This window comes from Equus quagga, chromosome 2 (assembly GCF_021613505.1).
Source record: "Equus quagga isolate Etosha38 chromosome 2, UCLA_HA_Equagga_1.0, whole genome shotgun sequence".
Taxonomy (NCBI): domain Eukaryota; kingdom Metazoa; phylum Chordata; class Mammalia; order Perissodactyla; family Equidae; genus Equus; species Equus quagga.
In genome coordinates, this window is record NC_060268.1 from 94,919,030 (window position 1) to 94,937,917 (window position 18,888).

Here is an 18,888-nt window from a genome sequence, read left to right on the forward strand (position 1 = left end):
TAGGACAGCTTCAGCTCTCTGCGTGTGTATATTTGTAGAAGAAACAACTGGAAAGATGTATGCACTGTGATTGGCACTCCTCTGACATTTAGGTTCCAACCTAGTCTTGACCAGACCGGCTTCCTCAGCTGTAAGATGGCACTAATGTCGACTGCTTCCTGGGGCATGGGAATAACCGTGAGAATCAGCGTCTCCTGGAGCATGCATTGTGCCCACTGGAGGGTGCATTGAAAATGTCGTGAAAATAGTGGTGACATCTCTTCTTTTGTTAGAAAGGCTTGCCATGGATGCCACGTTCTCTCTATCCAGGGCACTGCAGGAGGAGGGGACATCCTCGAAACCAGTGACCTAGCTTGGTCTAAGGCATCACCTGAGGCTGCTCTAGCTCTTAAGAACCAGATGAGGCTCCTCTGGGTTTATCATTCACGGCCCAGCAGAATGCTGAGACTTCTCAAGATGTGGGGGAAGAAATTCCTTTAATTCCTCATGCTCCCTCATGCTCCTCAGCCTCTGCACCGCACTGCATCAACCCAGACTTGGAACTCAACACCTCTTTCTGTCCCCTGAAATTACCCTCTTTTAAAAAAATATTAATGAACAAAATCTATTTCCCTGGAGATTTTATGTTCCTCCTGAAGGAGGAACGTTTCATTGTATATGCCCAGTGAACAACATAAAGACCATATTAGATATTTTTGTTTCCCAAAGGCTTCTTTGTGACAACCCACTGCTGGGCATTTCTCTCTCTGCCTCACCCAGCTTCCCCAGCTCCTCTTTTCCAGCCGTTCTCCCGCTACCCCCTCTCAACTTCAAATTTCTCTCCCTTCTCAGTACACAGCAGTCCACCCTCTTTGGTTCCTATTCCTTGACTTGTATCCATGAACCAGTCAGGTCCTTAGTAGACCAAAGCCCTTTGCTTTAACAGGATCCCCCAACTGCCACAGAGGAGCTATAGAAATAGCCATTTTTCCCATGACATGTGACTAAACTCATTTGCTGATGTGATCAAAATGCTAAATGGTGTTTGTCTTATGGTTCGATGGCCCTATTCTTAAAGGAATTTGCCTTTGTCATATTTGTTTTTGTTCCAAAGGTGTCCCTCAGCCTAATATAACTTGGGTGAAGAGAGGAGGATCTCTGAGTGACAATATTTCCTTGCTTTTCAATGGATCCCTGTTGTTGCAGAATGTTTCCCTTGAAAATGAAGGAACCTATGTCTGCACAGCCACCAATGCTCTTGGAAAGTCAATGGCAACATCTGTGCTCCGCTTGCTGGGTAAGTGTCCAATTCTGGCTGTTCTTCAAGTGCTTCCCATAATATGTACAAAGGAGGACCCAGTTTTTGTTGGTTCTGGAGTCAAGGAGTGAACAAGATGGACATTAAATGGTTTTAGCTATTCCTGCCACTGCCTACCTACAAAAGAACACTAAATCTAATACTCCTACCAGTTCTTGTCTCAGAAGGATGGGACTTTCTTGCTGCTGCTTTTCTGCCTAAGAACCTGCAATGGGATTTGAACTTTTCTGCCCGGAATCAAGACTCTTCATGTTCTGCTTCCTCATCTGCTTGGCTCCTGACCCTGAGCCCCATTCTAAGCTAGCACTGATCTCTGTTCTCGTCAACGTGGTTTCCCGCCCTATGATCCAATACACACACACACACACACACACACACACACACACACCATGCTTTTCTCCAGGCACCCTGCTCTCCCAGGAAGAAGTGTCTTTTGCTGTCTTTCTCACATTGCCCCAATACCTCCCATCCTGTAGGGCCAACTGAACATGGTAGAGACCACGTCTGCTGTTTCTTTTGCAGTCCTGAGGATATAATACAGTGTGAGGCACACAGTGGGTGCTCAGTAAATACTAATAAATTGAGTCTTAAGACACCTTACAGTCGGGTCAGTGTTGTAATTTGGAGGAGGTCCTTACAACGTGGCCCCTGGCACAGGATGATAAGCTGGCTTCTTCTTGTGCTACCAGCTAGGGATAATGTCTGGAGTTCACCAAACTCTTATCACCAAAATTGGCTGTATGTTGCTGGGGTTTTAGGAGTCAATAAATAATACTCCTCTTTACCACCAGAGTTTGGAACCAATTGAGAGTTAATCACAGAAGTCAGTCAGATGGACATTAGAGATTATTTATTATTCCCTTTTGTATCTCCAGCTCCTAACACAGATGTGGGTGTTAAACAAGTGTTTCATAAATGCATGAAATTGATTCATGGGCAGAACCTGTGTTAGATCATAGAATCCATTGCTGAAGCAAGAAGATGATGGGAAGAGCTTTCTCCATGGCTTTTCTTGTAGGCACTTAGAGGAGTCCAGAGACGTAAAAAGGTGGGAGGCGCCAACGCAGGGAGCTGGAATAGCTGTGCACAAAGCACCTTGATGTTCATTAACTCTTTTCATATTTACAATAGCACAGTGTGGTGGGGAGTGATGTTTAATCCAGTTGTGTAAATGAGGAAACCTTAGACTCACAGTAAGTTTGTACTAGAGCCTAAATAGATAGTCTTGGCTTCCAGTGTTCTTCATACTACCCCTCGTGGACTCTCAGTGCTGGTCAGTAAGGTACTGGTATACCTCCATGTGGCCCTCCCCAAAGAGCCCCTCACCACGTGAGGTTCCCTATAAACCATTGCCCATTCTCCTGCCCCCAAGGCTCCTCTCAAGAGGAGGGGCCCCACTGGACCCAGCTGCTTCCTCCAGTCCCTTTGGGAATTCTGGTGAATACATTTCTTCCATCTTGTTAGTTAGGCTATAAACCCTGAAAACATGCAGACATGCCATGTATTAGCACAGTTAATAACTCTAACTAAACACCTATCGCACCCCCTACACCCAAACCCGTCCACGGCTCCCAGACCTGGGTGAGCCTGAGCATCCAGGAGCATAGCATTCTACTGGAAAAGGCTTACTTCCTAGTACTTGTCTTCTTTAAGAACACCTAAGCTGGAGCAAAAATTAGATAATTCGTCATTGGTAAACAAGTGTTTCTTTTTTTTTCTTTCTCAGAACAAAGATGGTCAGACAATAAAACTGTATTTCCCAAGGACCATAAAAAGCATGTTCTCCGGGCATCCAACACTGGAACCAAAAGCAATGACCCAACAGGAGGACCCCTACTTCCAGGTCTGGGATTTTGACTGTTTTGGAATTTGCCATTTGTGAAGCATGTGCAAGGAAAAGGATTTAGCTAAAAGGCCCTCCATGTTTTGCACTTTGCAATGAGTAAAATTATTCCTAGGCATTTGGCCAGCTTCTCCCTTGACCTTCAGCCTTCTGTGGTTCAACTTGTTCCTTCCATATTGAAACATTTTGGGGAAAAAAACCTCACTCCTGAGAAAAGCCCGCAGAGCTCATATCACGATATACATCGTTATTTGTGATAATACAGATATTGGTTTTCCAGTTTCAAAACTATTGCCAACTTGGCAAATATTAATAGAGGGAAGAGTTGCTGAATTCTGGAATCAATTCTTTCATTTTTTTCTTCCACAATTTTTTTTTCCCACACATACTAACTTTGTTATGTATCAGGGCTTGGTCAGGAAAACCTAATCTAAGTATTTGAAGCTTGCAAAACTCTTCAGGAGGCCAAGGGAGAGAGGTAGAGTTAAGAAAATCAGAAATGCTAGAATCTCAGACACTGGAACTGATGATCTCAGCATCTTGCAGCTCAAAAATGGCTAAATCACAGGAAGACACGGAGAAGCTACTGTTAGACCTCATGCTTCGTTATATCTGCTATACAGGGGCGATAACGACTACATCATTTCAACCTTTCCAATCTTGAGTAAGAGCCCCTCCTTTGCAGAAAATATCCTATAGGCTATAACTCTGCAGATAAGGATTCTAGAAATGTGGTTTCTAGGCTTCCACCTCCAGAGATGCAGGGAAAGCATAGAAAAGGACAATAGAGTCAAGCTGCCAGTCAATAATCTAACTCATATTATTTCCAACATCATTATCTAGGGTATTTCTATGATGCGTTTCTTCTTCTCTTTCAGGCATAATGCTACCATTACTACATGCGCTATTATCCATTCAGTCAGTATTTATCTTAGTCTGTTTGGGCTGCTGTAACAAAATACCACAGTCTGGGCGGCTTATAAACAACAGACGTCTATTTCTCACAGTTCTGGAGGCTGGAAGCCCACCATCAAGGCACCAGCAGATCCAGTGTCTGGTGAGAGCTCGCTTCCCGTTTTGTAGACAGCTGTCTCATCGCCATGCTTTCACATGGTGGAAGGAGTGACGGAGCTCCGGGGCCTCTGTTACAAGGGCACTGATCCCATTGATAAGGGCTCCACCCTCATGACCTGGTCACCTCCCAGAGGCCCCACCTCCTAAGACCATCACATTGGATGTTAGGATTTGGCTATGGATTTGGGGGAGACATAAACGTTCAGCCTATAGCAACAGTCAATGAACACTTGCCCAGTGGTGCTTACTCTTGCCAGAGTTGGAGATACAGAGATGACCTAGCCCCTGAGAAGCTCAGAGAGTAAAGAGGGAGACAGTCCTGTAAACAGACATCTTGAAGCAGTGTGACGAGTGCTGTGATGGAAGGACAACCGAAGTGCGATGGTGGCGCTGAGGAAGGGCCAACTCTCTCTGGAGAAGCCCACTGAGGTTTCATATGGGTCGTGATGCTTGTCTGGGAAGAGGAAGGAGAATACTCCAGGCAGAGAAACCAAGATGTGCGAAGGCAGGGAGATGCCCCGGCAGCACGCAGCATGAGGACACGAAGGACTCCCTCAAGTCAGTTAGAAATGGATATTCATGAGGTGGAAACTGCTGGTGAAGGTGAAGCCTTTGGAATATTTGAAAATTTGGTTTATCGGAACCAGCTACATTGTTTTGCCACCTCACACGCACACACACATGCACACCCATGCACGTGCACACACACGCACACACTATGGAATATGCCAACCCTTCAAGGGGTCCTTACTGTAGTGTTTCAAAGAGACTCGTTCATTAATTTAACCAATACAGTTGAGTACCTAATGTATAACATGCCGCCCTAGTGGTGAACAGGACAGAAGAGATCGCCACCCTCACGGACTTGGCATTCCAGTAGGACAGATGGACAGTAAACAAGTAAACAAATGTATAAGGTATTTCTCTGTGGTGAGTGCTAGGAAGAAGACAAATCAGGTAATGAGATGTGTAGGGATTGGCCGTAGCCACTTTAGAGAATAGTCAGGACCAGACTCCTGAGGGGGTGATCTCTGAGCCCAGACGTAAGGGATGGGGCAGAGCCATCCACGCAGAGATGAGGAAGGGCGTTTTGGCAGAGGGGATAGTGAGGGCGAGGACCGGAAAGTGAGAATGAGCTTGATGCGGTCGAGGAGCAGAGAGACGATCCACACGCTGGGGCACAGTGAGGGAGACGGCGAGGGCGTGAGAGGGCGCTGCAGCGTTGAGAGGACCAAGTCCTTCAGGGCTTTTAGGGTCAAGGTAAAGGCTAGAGCTTATTCCTAAAACATGGGAGGCCACTGAGGACTCTTATATGGGAGTAAATATGCTCTGCTTTTCAAATGCGTTTGTGTCAAAAATCACTAACCATAAACAAAAAATTATCAAATTGAACCTCATCAAAAAAGTAAAAATCTGCTCATCAAAGACACCATTAAGAATGTGAATAGCTAAGCCATAGACTGCGGAAAAGATTGGCAGAACATATGTCTGATTAAGAATTTGAATATATGAAGAATATATGAAGAACTCCTACAAGTTACCAGTGAACTCTGCCCTCTCCAAAAGAGACAACGGGCAAAAGACTTGAACAGATGGTTCACAGAAGAAGATCCACAGACGGCACGGGAGAATGGAAGTTAAAACCACCTACCAGAATACTGAAAACAAAAGGACTGACAGTGCCAAGTGTGGGCAGGGATGGGAGGCGACTGGAACTCTCATGCACAGCTGATAAGTGTGTAAAACGGTCCAGCCACTTTGGGAAACGGTGGCATTGTCCAATAAAGTTAAGCCTACGCCCACCCTCGTCCCAACAGTTCCACTCACAGGTATTTACCTGAGAAAAATGAAAACGTGTTCACAAAAAATATTGTACAAGAGTGTTCACAGCAGCCTTCAGTTCGTAATGGCTGTCGCCAGGAGAATGGATAAACAGACTGTGGTGTATTCATACGATGGAATGAATCGAAAGAGCTGATTAAAAAGAGTTAGCAGGAAACATTTTGGGGAGATGAAATGTTTCACGCTTTACTTTGGATCCCGTGGTTCCCTAAGTACATACAATTGTGAAAACTCATAACACTGCACGCCTGATATCTGAGCACTTTATTGCATAGGAATTATACCTCAATAAAAAAATGCATGTTTTTTAAGAAATGTGTGTGTGTCCTGCCTTGAACTGTCAAGGTGTCTTTGTGGCAGAGTAGAGAGGGTCAGATCTGGAGTCAGACACACCTGGGTCCAATCCAGCTGACTGATGAAGGACCCTGGGCAAGTCCTTAAGTTTTTTTCAGTTCCCACCTCTGCAAATAAAAATAATCTCATTCACAAGATGACCATAAGGATTAAATGAAAAATTTATGTCAAAGTGTCCGACTCGGTACCTGTCACCTCCAGGTTCTCAATAAAATTAGCTGTTTTTAAAAATTGTTTAAAATAAACTGTAAGGGGCCCACACTAAAAATACATATTGTTCTGCTTTGCAAATGATGCCATATGCAACTTCAGACAAAAATTCAAAACTCAGAAGGAAAAACTGGAAAACAATAAGTTAAATCGCTCTGCTATGTGCAGGAGCCTGTGGACACAGCTGGTAGCTATCAATTACTTGCGATTATTACAGGAAAATCTGGCACCTTCTGTGATCATACACAAATCTGTCATCATCAGGCCCTACCTCATCTTTTTACCAAGTGTCAAAAGGGAAGGGCAAGGCTGTTTGGAACAGGGACGAAAATGAAAAAGCTATGATTACTGGAGGTGGTCAGCTTCAACGTTTGTAAAGGAAACCCCTGTTTTTACCTTTCCAGATGTGTCCATGACAAATTATATATGCAGTTTCAAGACTAATCTGAAGTTTAGATTAAGAATTAATGGAAAAGTAAGAATGGAACTGAAATGCATCTTTACCCTTACTGCTTAATCCCTGGGCTCTGCTAAATCATCTCTCGTTCCTCTGCCTGATCCACATTGGAGAAATAGAACCCTTCGGAGCATCCCCTGGACAGCCCTCCTCTCCCGGGCTCTTGGCTCTGCTTGGGGGATGCTGAGGAGGCAGCCCACTGCTTGGAGTGCCTCCTCCCTTGCTCTGGGACTTCTCTGGCAGATCCAGCTCACCTACAATAGCCCCTCTCCCAGGCTGTGGTCCAAGGGCCCAGTTCTGGCCGCCGTTCCCACCAGTTATTACAACAAGTTAGTTGAAGGAAAATGAGATTTAAAGTGCGCCCTCGTGCTACGTGATGGCTTTCTCTCAGTGTGCTACTTAGAGAACCAGGCAGGCAGCTCACCAGAAAACTGCTCTCGGTGGTCTTCGGCCCTGTCCTCTCCAGCCCATCACCGTTTCTCATTCAGGGCTGTCATGACCTTTCATTTCCTTTCTGCAGAGCCTGTCTGGGAGCTTGGTAACTGGACACGGTGTTCTGCCACCTGTGGCCACCTGGGAGCCCGCATCCAGAGACCCCGGTGTGTGATGGTCGATGGGCAGGCAGTGAGCGAGGCCCTTTGTGATCCCCTCCAGAAGCCGCTGGCCGGGTTTCAACCCTGTAACGTCCGGGACTGCCCCTCGAGGTAGGTGCAGCCACTCTTCTGACCACATCAGCACCATGTCTCTGCTTGCCTTAAGGCCAGAAATGTGGACGTAGTCACTCTATCGTTGAGATTTATTTAGCATGTACTTTGAGCCAGGCGTTCTGCAAAGCGCTTTACGTGGATCATTTCACAGTCACCGTGAGCGGGATGTTGTTAGTTTCCTATTTTACAGATGGAAAAGCTCCCCTAAGCCACATGCTTACAGGGGCCGGGATTCAAGTTGAGATTGTCTGTCTTCAGGGCCTCTGCTGTCAGTCGCTCCCAGGTCTGCCTCCTGCATTCACGGCGCTTTCTTTTCCTCACGAGCGTGGTGAAGCCGATTTCATGGGTTTACCCAGGAGATGGTGCAGTGGGCCAGAATCACAGAGGCACTAGTTGCACACACAGTTCCCTAGACTCCACTCCTGGAGGTAAAGCCATCGATAACCTTTCTATGTAGCAGATGATGCAAATCAATATTTAAAAAGTCCAAAATTGGATTTGCGGTCTCCACCAAGCCCGACCGTCCCCTGTGTCCCAGGTCTCAGTGACTGCATCCTGGACTCCCCTCTTCTCTCGCCTCCATCCGTTCTTGTCAGTTTCCGTGTCACCACCAGAGTCCGAGCCCTCGTCGTTTCTCGCATGGCCCACTCCAGCCCTCCTGGTCCTTGTCTCCCTCCGAGAGTGCTTTTTCCACTCTGTAAGCAGAGCCATCTTTTCGAACACAAATTCATCACGGTGCTCCTCTGTTTAAAACCCTTCAGTGACTTCTCCTTGTTCTTAGGACGAAGCTGAAATCCCTGGTGTCAGGGTGTCTCTCTTGTTCATTTTTTTACCCCCGTGTCTCAAATAGTGCCTAGCACATGATGGGTGCTCATAGACATTTGCTGCCTGCCCGAGTCCGTGTGTGAAGGAGTAGCCGTCCCTCTGTGCGGGGCCTCAGCCTGTGTCCTGTCTCGTTGCTGGTCTCTCCCACCCTGGCTGTCTGGTCTCCATCCACACTGGTCTTTTTTGTCCCTTAGATGTGCCCTTCTCTCTTCTGACTCAGAGCCTTCGCACATGCTGCTCCCTCCACCTAGAACACTGTTCCCTCTCCCTTCACTCAGTTATTCTTACCTATTTATTTTCAGGGAAGCCTTCCCTGGCCTTAGTCCTGCAAACCAAATCGGGCCCCTGCGCTCTATGTTTGTTTATATTTCCTTATCATTCTTTTTAATAGCTCTTCCCACAGCCCATGTGTCTTGCTCTCCCACTGGACTGTCAGTTCTATGAGAGTCAATCCATGGCCGTTTTGCTCAATATTTTATCCCCAGCATTTAACGCGACGTCTGTCCCCTTATGCACACTCTGAAAATGTTTGTGAAATGAATGAACGAATGATTGAATAGCATAGACCCTAGCAGACGGCTGACCAGATGGCACCAAAATCCACAGTGAACAAGTCTAACAAATAATAGTAGCGTTTATTGAGCACAGACGTGTGAGGCAGACACTGTTATCACCCCTTTTCACTGAGGAGAAGATGGAGGCACACTTCTCACTGCACGGCTCGGCCTCTGTGTGGTGTCCACGCTCGGTCCATTACCTGCGTCCTGGAAGAGGGCGGCAGGCAAGTCACACTGGGAAACAAAAGAGATGCTTTGGAGCGTGTTCTTAGAAGGGCGTGGACGCTGCAGGTGCCTGACCCCATGTCTGCTGTACCCACTGTGTTCTTCAGAGGAAGATCTGTGCGGTCACCGTCCCTCTGGAGGCAGCAGACCGACACGACAATGACCAGGGAACTCGGTCCAAGAAAACTGCTCTGTCTCGACTCTTGATTCTCACAAAGTGGAGAGAACCCACGTTGGGAGATCTATCAGCAGCCTTATTTACCAAATATTCTCAAGCCTTTGCAGATCCCTAGGATAAACGGAGTCACACTTTCATACCTGGAGGAGACAATGGAGGTCGTCCAACCTGGATCCCTCTGCGTCGGGGTCCTGCACGCTTCTGTGCCGTGGACCTCACTTCTGGTTGGGCAAAGCCTGTGGATCCCTTTGCAGAACAAGGGTTTTAAATCTGTAAAATAAAATATATTTGATTAGAAAGGGAGCCAATTATACTGAAATACCACTACTGAATATCAAAAAATGTGTGGTATAATAGATTTGCTTCTTTATTAACACTAAGTAATAAGATCTGGTAGTATGTTAATTTTGAAGTGGTGATGAATATAAATAATACTTTGAGATTCCTGCCACAATTGTAATGTCCTGTGAAAATATCTGTGATTTCTATTGGTAAGGAAACCACAGGTAACGCTAATACTACTGCCTGTGTTTTGTGGCCGACATTTTTATAATCGAAGGAAATACTAATAGTATTTCCTAATTCTAACCGAATACTAAATTAGAGCCTAGTGACAATGAAGAGGTAGTTCTTTTCCCATCCGAGTCTGTGATCCCCTTGGAGAACCGCAGACCTCAGGCAGGGGCCCCGCTTTGCTGTGTCCCAGCGGCAGCTCGAACACTTTCAGTGACAGACACTCAGCGTCTCAGAGGAGCCCAGTCCCGAGCTCAGTCTCCTGTGATCATTAAAGTGTGACCTTTGGGTCAGATAAATCTAGAATCCAGTTCCAGCGCAGTTGACATGTTAGTCATGTGACCACAGACAAGTTGTTTCACCCCTTGGACAATGGTTTCTTCCCCACGAGAATGGGGATAACATGAGAACTCCGTTAAGATAACATGTAAATATCTCACCAACAGCACACAGGTGCTTTAAAAATATTTTCTTCCCTTTGGTTTCAATGAGTTGAAATCCACCTTTTTAAAATTTCCCCCTAAGTTTACCCTAGCTCCACTCTCGGGGGCCACATGAGTGGCAGCTCTTACATCCTTGATGACGGCTTTGCACACCTGCTATACTGGTGTCTCTGCATGGCGGTTCTGCTGCTCCCCTGAGTAAAACAAAACCCGAGAACAAGGCTGGGAGTTATCTGTGCTGCCGCCGCTTCCCATAGAGACCCGTGACGGCCCCAAAACAGTCACGATGTCGGGATCAGCTTTTTCTCTGGAGGCCCCGCCCTGCAGGGTCTGAGGTGCCCATCCTCACGGAGCTCCTGTGGCTTTGCTCCTAGGTGGTCCACGAGCGCGTGGTCCGAGTGCTCTGTGTCTTGCGGTGAAGGATCCCGCAGTCGGCAAGTGACCTGCAAGCGCACAAGAGCCAACGGGACTGTGCAGGTGGTGTCTCCACGAGCATGTGCCCCCAGGGACAGGCCTCGGGGGAGGAGAGCGTGCACCAGTCCGCCGTGCGTTCAGTCGCCCGCTGGACCAGGGGACCAGGTAAAGCCGACAGATCTGACGTTTTGACGGTACTATAATCATCACCTTGCTTCTCATATATTTTTTTCAATTGTGGGGAAAAATCTGATTGGCCTCTAAAATGAATGTGTGTGCCTGACCTCAAGGATGACACTGGGAAGTCACAGTGTCTCTTCCTCCAGCACAAAGCTAAATCAAGGGTGGGTCCTCCTCCTGCAGCAGCTGAGTAACAGAAGCTCCAAGATAGACTGGTTTGGGGCAGGAGGACCAAGAGTAGGTTCGAGAGAAGGAGCAAAGGAACGTTAGTAACATGTGCACAAAGTCTCAGAACCCACATCCCTAATGCCACCATCAGTGATATTATAATAAAAAATATTGAGGAAGAAATTCATAGGAACCCATATCAGTCTGCTGGGCTGCCATAACAAAAGACCACAGACTGGGAGCCTGAAACAGCAGAAATTTATTTCTCACAGTTCTGAGGCTAGAAGTCCCAGGTCAGGTGCTGGCGGTGTTGGTTTGGTGAGACTTCTCTCTCTCTGGCTCGTAGACGGCTGCCTTCTCACCAGGTCATCACCTGGCCTCCTCTCTGTGAACACAGAAGGGGAGAGATTTCTGTGTCTCTTCCTCCTCTTATGAGGACACTGTCCCTGTCGGATTGAGGCCCTGTCCTTAGGGCCTCATTTAACCTTGAATGCCCCCTAATAGACCCTGTCTCCAGATATGGTCACATGGATGGTTTAGGGCTTCAATGTATAAATTTTGAGGGGACATGATCTGGTCCATAGCATTTCACCCTCTGGCCCCCCAAAATTCATGTCCTCCCCACATGCAAAATACATTCACCCCATCCCTGTACCGCCAGGAGTCTATCCCCCTCTCACATCAGTTCCACGTCCAGTCTCACTGAGTGTCACCTGAATCAGGTTTGGGTGGGAAATGAGTCATCCTGAGGCTGAATTCCTTTCCCGCTGTGAACCTGTGAAACCAGACAAATTGTGTCCTTCCAAAATCCGATGGTGGGAGAAGCACAGGCTGGACATTCCCATTCCAAAAGAGAGAACTCAGGAAGAAGACAGGGGCGATGGGTCTCAGTCAAGTCCCAGACAGAGCAAGGCTGATTCCACTAGATCTTAAGGCTCAAGAATAATCCTCTTTGGCTTGATGCTCTGCCCTCCAGACCCATTGGGGTGCCGGCATTGCCCCCGCCCTGGGCAGCGGCCTCACCCACGCGTCTCTTTGGAGTGGCCCTGCTCCTGAAGCAGTGGGTGCGGGCAGCTTGGCCTCTGAAAATGAGGAGGGCCACGCTCTGAGATTGCGGAGGACACGGCCCTGCCCCCTGGGCCTGGAGTGGGAGGGGCAGCCCTGATGATCACTGAGTCGTCTTGGCTTGCTGTTCTTAAAGGACAGAGCATGTTTGCAGCTGAATAGCTTTGTCATCCCGTCCTATAGAATCCCAGAAGCCCCCAAGCCTTCCCTCCCTGTGTCCGTCTCTGTTCCCTTTGGTCCAAACCAGCCGTCTCCTTGCTGGTATAACCCTGTCTCTACTCTCGGCTTCTGCTGATGCTGATCCACCCCACGGTGATCTCCTCGTGGACAGATTGCCCAGCCCACCCTTCCTGCTCTCTCCAGAAACACCTTCTCGTTTTTCAGAATACGGATGGACTGAGAACTTTCCAAACCTTCAAGTTCCGGTTCCTTCTTCTTAACAATCCCTTCACTTTCTCTCCTTGTGTTTTATTGTCGAGAAAAGCCAGGGTGCACCTTGAAGTCTTTGCTGAGAAACCTCCTCGCTGAAATTTCCAGTTTCATCCCTTGCAAGCTCCACCATCCACAAAACTCTACAACACGGTTCAGCCGAGCTTTCTGCCACTTCACGATGAGGGCTGCCTTTCCTCCAGTTTCCTGTAGCGTGTTCCTTGTTTCCACTGAAACCTGTTTCCACCAACATTTCCTTCAAGGCAGTCTAGGCTTTTTCTGGCATGCACCTCCAAACTCTTCCAGCCCTACCCATCGCCCAGGTCCAAAGCCACATCCATGTTTCAGGTGTTTGTCACAGCAGCAGCCCACTTCTCAATACCCAAATCTGTGTATCTGTGTTAGTCAGGGTCCTCCAGAGAAACAGAACCAATATAGTGTGTGTGTGTGTGTAATGAATCTCTTTACACATATGTAGATTTATTAGAAGGCATTAGCTCATGCAGTTAGGGAGGTTGACAAGTCCAGGAGCTACAGGATGAGTGAGTAACTGGAAATCTAGGAGAGCTGATGGGATAGTTCCAGCCCAGAGGCCAGCAGGCTCCAGACCCAAGAAAAGCCAGTGTTTCAGTTCAAGTCCAAAAGCAGAAAAAAACCAACATCCTAATCCAGTCAGGCAGAAGGAATCCTCTCTTACTTGGGGAAGGGTCAGCCTACTAATCAGATGAGGCCCACCCACATTAGGGAGAGTAATCTGCTTTCTCCAAACTACTGACTTAAAATGTTAATCTCATCCAAAAACATCCTCACAGAAACATCCAGAATAATGTCTGACAAAATATCTGGGAATGTCATGGCCCAGTCAAGCGGACATGTAGAATTAACCATCTCAGAACCCATACAGAAAAATATAACACATTATTGAAACACATAAGGAAAAGTTGAACAAAGAAAGGTACTCTCAGTAATGTAAAGATGTCCATTCCCGTAAATGAACTGAAACATGTAATATAATTCCAATTAAGATTACAGTAGAATTCTTTTTGAAACTTAGGGTAGTTCTGACATTCACATGAGAGAATAAATGAGGACAGAAAATTTTTAGAAAAACAAATTATGAGAGGTGTGGAGGGACCTCCCATCCACTTGGACATCAAAGCATGCTGCAGAGCTGCTGTAGGGAAAGTGCAGCTTTACTGCAGGAATGGACATGAGTCATGGAGTATAATTAGAGCACAGAAACAGCTCCATGGTAAATGGGGTTAAAGTTCAAAGGCGGTAAATCATAGGGGGAAGAATGGTTTAAGAATAGACCGTATAAAACTACAGAAGGTTTTTTAAAGAAGTGAAAGAAGATCTAAATCAATGGACAGACCCCCCCCCCCCCCCCCCCCGCCCCGGTGTAGGAATCAGAAGACTTAATATTGTTAAGGTGACAACACTCCCCAAACTGATTTACAAATTCAACACAAAATCCCTATCAAAAGCCAAGCTGGCTTCTTTGCTGAAATTGACAAACTGATCCTAAAATTCGTATGGAAATATAAAGGACCCAGAATAGCCAAAACAATCCTGAGAAAGAACACAGTTGGACGGCTCAGACTTCCTGATTTCAAAACTAACTGCAAAGCTATAGTAATCAAGACAGTGTGGTACCGGCATAGGATAGACATAAGGATTGATGAGCTAGAACTGAAAGTCCAGAGATGAATCCATACGTCTATGTCAGCTGACTTTCTACAAGGGTGACAAGACCATTCAATGGGGAACCAGTAATCTCCTCGACAAACAGTGCAGGACAACTGGACGTCCACATACAAAAGGACAAAGATGGTCTCCTAGCTTACACCATAGGCAAAAATTTAACTCAAAATGGATCAAAGACCTAAATTGAAGAACTAAAACTATAAAACTCTTAGAAGAAAACGTAGACATAAATCTTCATGTCTTGGATTAGAAAATGGTTTCTTAGATATGACACCAAAAACATAACCTACAACAACAACAAAAGTAAATGACACCAAAAAATAAATGACACCAAAATTAAAACCTTTTGTGCTTCAATGGACATGATCAGGAAAGTGAAGAGACAACCTAGAGAATGGTAGAAAATAATTAAAAATCATATATGAAAAAGAACTCGTATCTATAATATGTAAACAACACAGCTCAATAATAAAAACACAAATAACCCAATTAAAATGTTGCCAAGGCATCTGAGTAGACATTTGTCCAATAAAGAGGTACAAATAGCCAACAGGCACATGAAAAGATGCTCAACATCCTTAGTTATTAGGGAAATGCAAATCCAAACCAAGTGGGACACCACTTCACACCCAGTAGCGTGCCATTCATCAAAAAGAGAGGGAGTAACCAGTGCTGGTGAGGATATGGAGAAACGGGAACCTTCACACACCGCTAGGGGGGATGTAGAATGGTTTAGCCATGTTGGAAAACAGTCTGGCAGTTCCTCAAAAGGTTAAACAGACAGTTACCATGTGACCCGACAATTCCACTCCTAGGTGTATACCCAAGAGAAACGAGAACATCCATCCACGCAAAAACTTGCGCATGAGTTTCCATAGCAGCGTTATTCCTAATAACCAAAAAGTGGAAACAACTGGTGAATAAACAAATTGTTTGTACAATGGAATATTATCTGGCCATTCAAAGGAATGAAGTGCTGATGTGTATTACACTGTGGATGGACCTTGCAGACATTCTGGTGAGTGAGGAAAGACAGACGCAAAGGACCACAGACTGTAGGAGGCCGCGTGTGTGAAGTCTGGAGTAGATGACTCTGTAGAGACGAAAAGCAGATGAGTGGTCGTCGAGGCCGTGGGGGAGAGGCCATGGGGGAATGGGAGTCACTGCTCAAGGGGTGGGGTTCCTTCATGGGGTGATGACCATGTTCTAAAATTGATCGTGGTGATGGTTGCACAACTCTGAAGACCACTGAATTGCACACATTAAACGGTGAGTTGTATAGCATGAGAATTATATCTCAATAAAGTCCTTAGCAAAAAAACAATAGTCTGAGGGAAATTGGTTAACTAATGTAAGAAGAATGCCTAAATCAGAGCCCTGACTCAAAGCAGACACCAAATGGAATTCTGACTTGATTAAAGCACTCGATGTAAAAGTAATTAAACTGAAGTCGAACTATCATGACGGGAAGACCTTTTCAAGCATAAAACAAATTATAAGGAAGAATTAATGGGTATAATGACCACATAAAAGTTTAAGAATTGCAGTTCAAAACACATTTTCCTATAACTGAACTCACCATCACACACAAGCCTCCGTTTTTGCTCAGAGTGGGAAAACCCAAACATGGCTCATGGTTTCAAGCATGGTGATTTCTGGACCTAAGCCCAACCGGTGACAGATTGCCGCTGTCCTTCTCCCTTCTCCCCGAAGGTGTTCTGAGTTTCTGGGGGGAAAGGGGGGAAGAGGAACTTAGGAATCTTCCCGGCTCTGAGGCAGGGCAGTCTGGTCCTCAGCGCTGTGCTCCCATCCTCCCTGACGCCCCCTGGGGACAGCTGGCCCCCGGGGCTGGTCTGTGACAACCCCACCTCAGTGCGTGGTCTTGGCAGCACAGCAGGCTGGGCTCGCAGGGCTGTTCACACTGTTGTGCTCTGGTTCCAGTGTCCCGGACGCTGCCTGGGCCGTGCTGGGAGGACGCAGCGCCATCTCGTCGTCTGTCAGCACCACAACGGCTCTGACTCCAGCTGTGAGGACAGGAGGTACTGGCTCCGCCCTAGGGCAGCACACAGCTCTCCTACCTCGGTCCCCGCCCAGGACTGCGCGGAAGTAGAATTACTCTATCTGTCCACCACCTCGCGTAATTGACAATTCCTAGGAAATTATGGTTTCTTATAGCGCCGTCCTCAATAGTATACATTATACTGAAATATTAATTAATATGTACTACTTATGATTACAAATTATTTGGATGTTATGCATATAGAGAGAGGCACCCCAAAGAGAAAAAAGGGGCGCATTGAGAATAGACAGATGTTTTCCTGTATATACAAAGTTGGTCAAGCCTAACAGTATTTGGTTTAGGTTCAGATTATATCTCCCTGATGTTTTCAATGAGCTACTTTATTCCTCTTTAGAAGCTTAGGCTGAGGATGCTGGCAGAGTGGTCCAGCAGAGAATAAAGTAAACCTTTATCCTGGTGAGGGGCTCCAGCAAGGAGGGGCTTTCCTTTGCTCTTGTATAAAAGTCGGAGCTGGTTGACGGCTCAGGGGTAAAGAGCTTTGTTCCGTAAGCTCCCAGGGACCCAGACTCCTTCCACCTGGTGACTCCACCTTCCCAGAGGAGTGTGCCCCAGCCCACAAAGTGAGGAGCGAGCCCAGAGGGCACGCCGTGAGGGGCTTTGCAGGTCTCCCGCTCTCTGATTGCATGACCGTGGAGCCTCTAACCTCCTAATCTGCAAAATGGGGTATGATCGTCCATGGGAAATTATAGGCGGGGAGTTTTGATAGTTAGCTCCGTGTGAGGCTAACGTGGGTCTTAGATGCTCAATACATGGCTCTTTCTTCCTCCTCCACATCTGAGTCTTGCTGGAGAAAATGAGATGACCTTGGCATTGGCTCATTTGCCATTTTGAGCCTTCAGTAAGGTTTGGCAATGGCATTTCCTATTCCCCACAAGACAATTCCAGCCAGAATACTTCTCCTCAAAGGGAGAATGTTTGGAACAGCTGCCCTCATCCTCGACAGGCAACCGGGGTTCCTTCACTGAGAAGATGGAGACCACACACAGATGGACATGCATCAGCCCAGATGTTTTACTTTGCATTCTCAAAGCTGTGTTTACAACACAAACACATACGTGGATTGAGTATTCTTTTTAACATACCAGACATATAGTTCTGAAACTTATTCCTACTTATCAATACATTATAGGCTCATTTCCTATCTTGGTACCTAAGCTTCACCTTATTATTTTTAACTGTTGTATTTAATATTCCTCATTCCATTGCTGATGGTCATTTGCTTGTTTCAAATGTTTTGCTATTACCAGCAAATGCTGCAGTAAACATCCTGGGACGTATCTTTATTCTCAAAAGGCAATATTCTTATAGGACAGATTTTAGATATGGAATTGAATTGACAGGCATGTTCATTTTGATATTACTTAATTGCCACCAAAATGTCTCAACCAACAACGTATGAGAGTCCCCTCTTTTTCAGCAACATTAATAGGTTTTCAGTCTTAAATATTTTACCAATCTGATGGATGAAAAATTATATCTTATTGTAATTTGTACTTTTCTGATTACTTTTTATATGCCTTTTGGCTCTGTGTAATTTTTCTCAAGCCCATCCACTTTTTTCTGTCTCTACCACCATTACCCTTGGCCAGGCCATCCACCTGGTCTCCGAACACCTGTGCTCCTTTCCAAGCCAGTCTCCACACCACAACCAGAGTAACCTCCCCAGAACACAAATCTGATCATCCCACCCCGACATCCCGTCTCCCTGCTGGGTTAGTATCACTTTAGAGGCTTCGCTTGGTCTTAGGAAGAAGATTGACCCTGATCCCTAACGTGCCCCATGGAACACCGCACGGTCGAGTCCTGCCTCCCTGGACAGCCTCGTCCCAGACCTCGCTCTCCCTCAGCCTCGTGTCCCAGCCACACTGTCCTCTCAGTTCCTCGGATGTGCCGTGCACGTTCCTGCTAAAAGCAGCAAAACAAGAGACGGAAATAATGAAGAAGGGAGAAGGCATGGAGGGGTCTATCAGGAGGGTCAACGTCTGATTAAGAGCAGTTTTAGAAAAAGAGACACGGAAATGAAACGAAGGGGCGGAAAGTTTTCAGACATAATAGAAGAAAAGCTCCTAGAGCTGAGAGGAAAGAGTCTAGCTGCCTTTCATTTTCTCCATCATTTCTGTTCCCTCTGGAGTGGCTGTTTGTTTTTACATCCTGGTGCTTTTCTTCCATGCTGTCAATTTTCCTCAAATATCTGGTGGTTTACGAGGAAGGACTGAGTTTGTCTAGAGAGCGACTGTGGGTTTCTTGGGCAGTTTTTTGGTCCACTTTTCCCGCAGACCAGTTCTGCTGACTTGCATGCTGCCTGTGGGCTCGCTGAAGT

General features: G+C 46.4%; 1 protein-coding gene across 1 annotated transcript in view; it reads left to right on the forward strand.

Moving 5' to 3' along the window:
* ADAMTSL3 (ADAMTS like 3) overlaps positions 1–16,661 on the forward strand; it is a 312,372-nt gene extending 295,711 nt beyond the window's left edge. The window contains exons 24-28 of the mRNA XM_046655289.1: positions 1,094–1,276; positions 3,024–3,140; positions 7,598–7,781; positions 10,900–11,104; positions 16,430–16,661. Of these exons, the coding sequence (XP_046511245.1) occupies positions 1,094–1,276; positions 3,024–3,140; positions 7,598–7,781; positions 10,900–11,104; positions 16,430–16,633 (893 nt within the window). The 3' untranslated portion in view covers positions 16,634–16,661. The remainder of the gene's footprint in view (positions 1–1,093; positions 1,277–3,023; positions 3,141–7,597; positions 7,782–10,899; positions 11,105–16,429) is intronic.
* Positions 16,662–18,888: the final 2,227 nt, after the last annotated feature.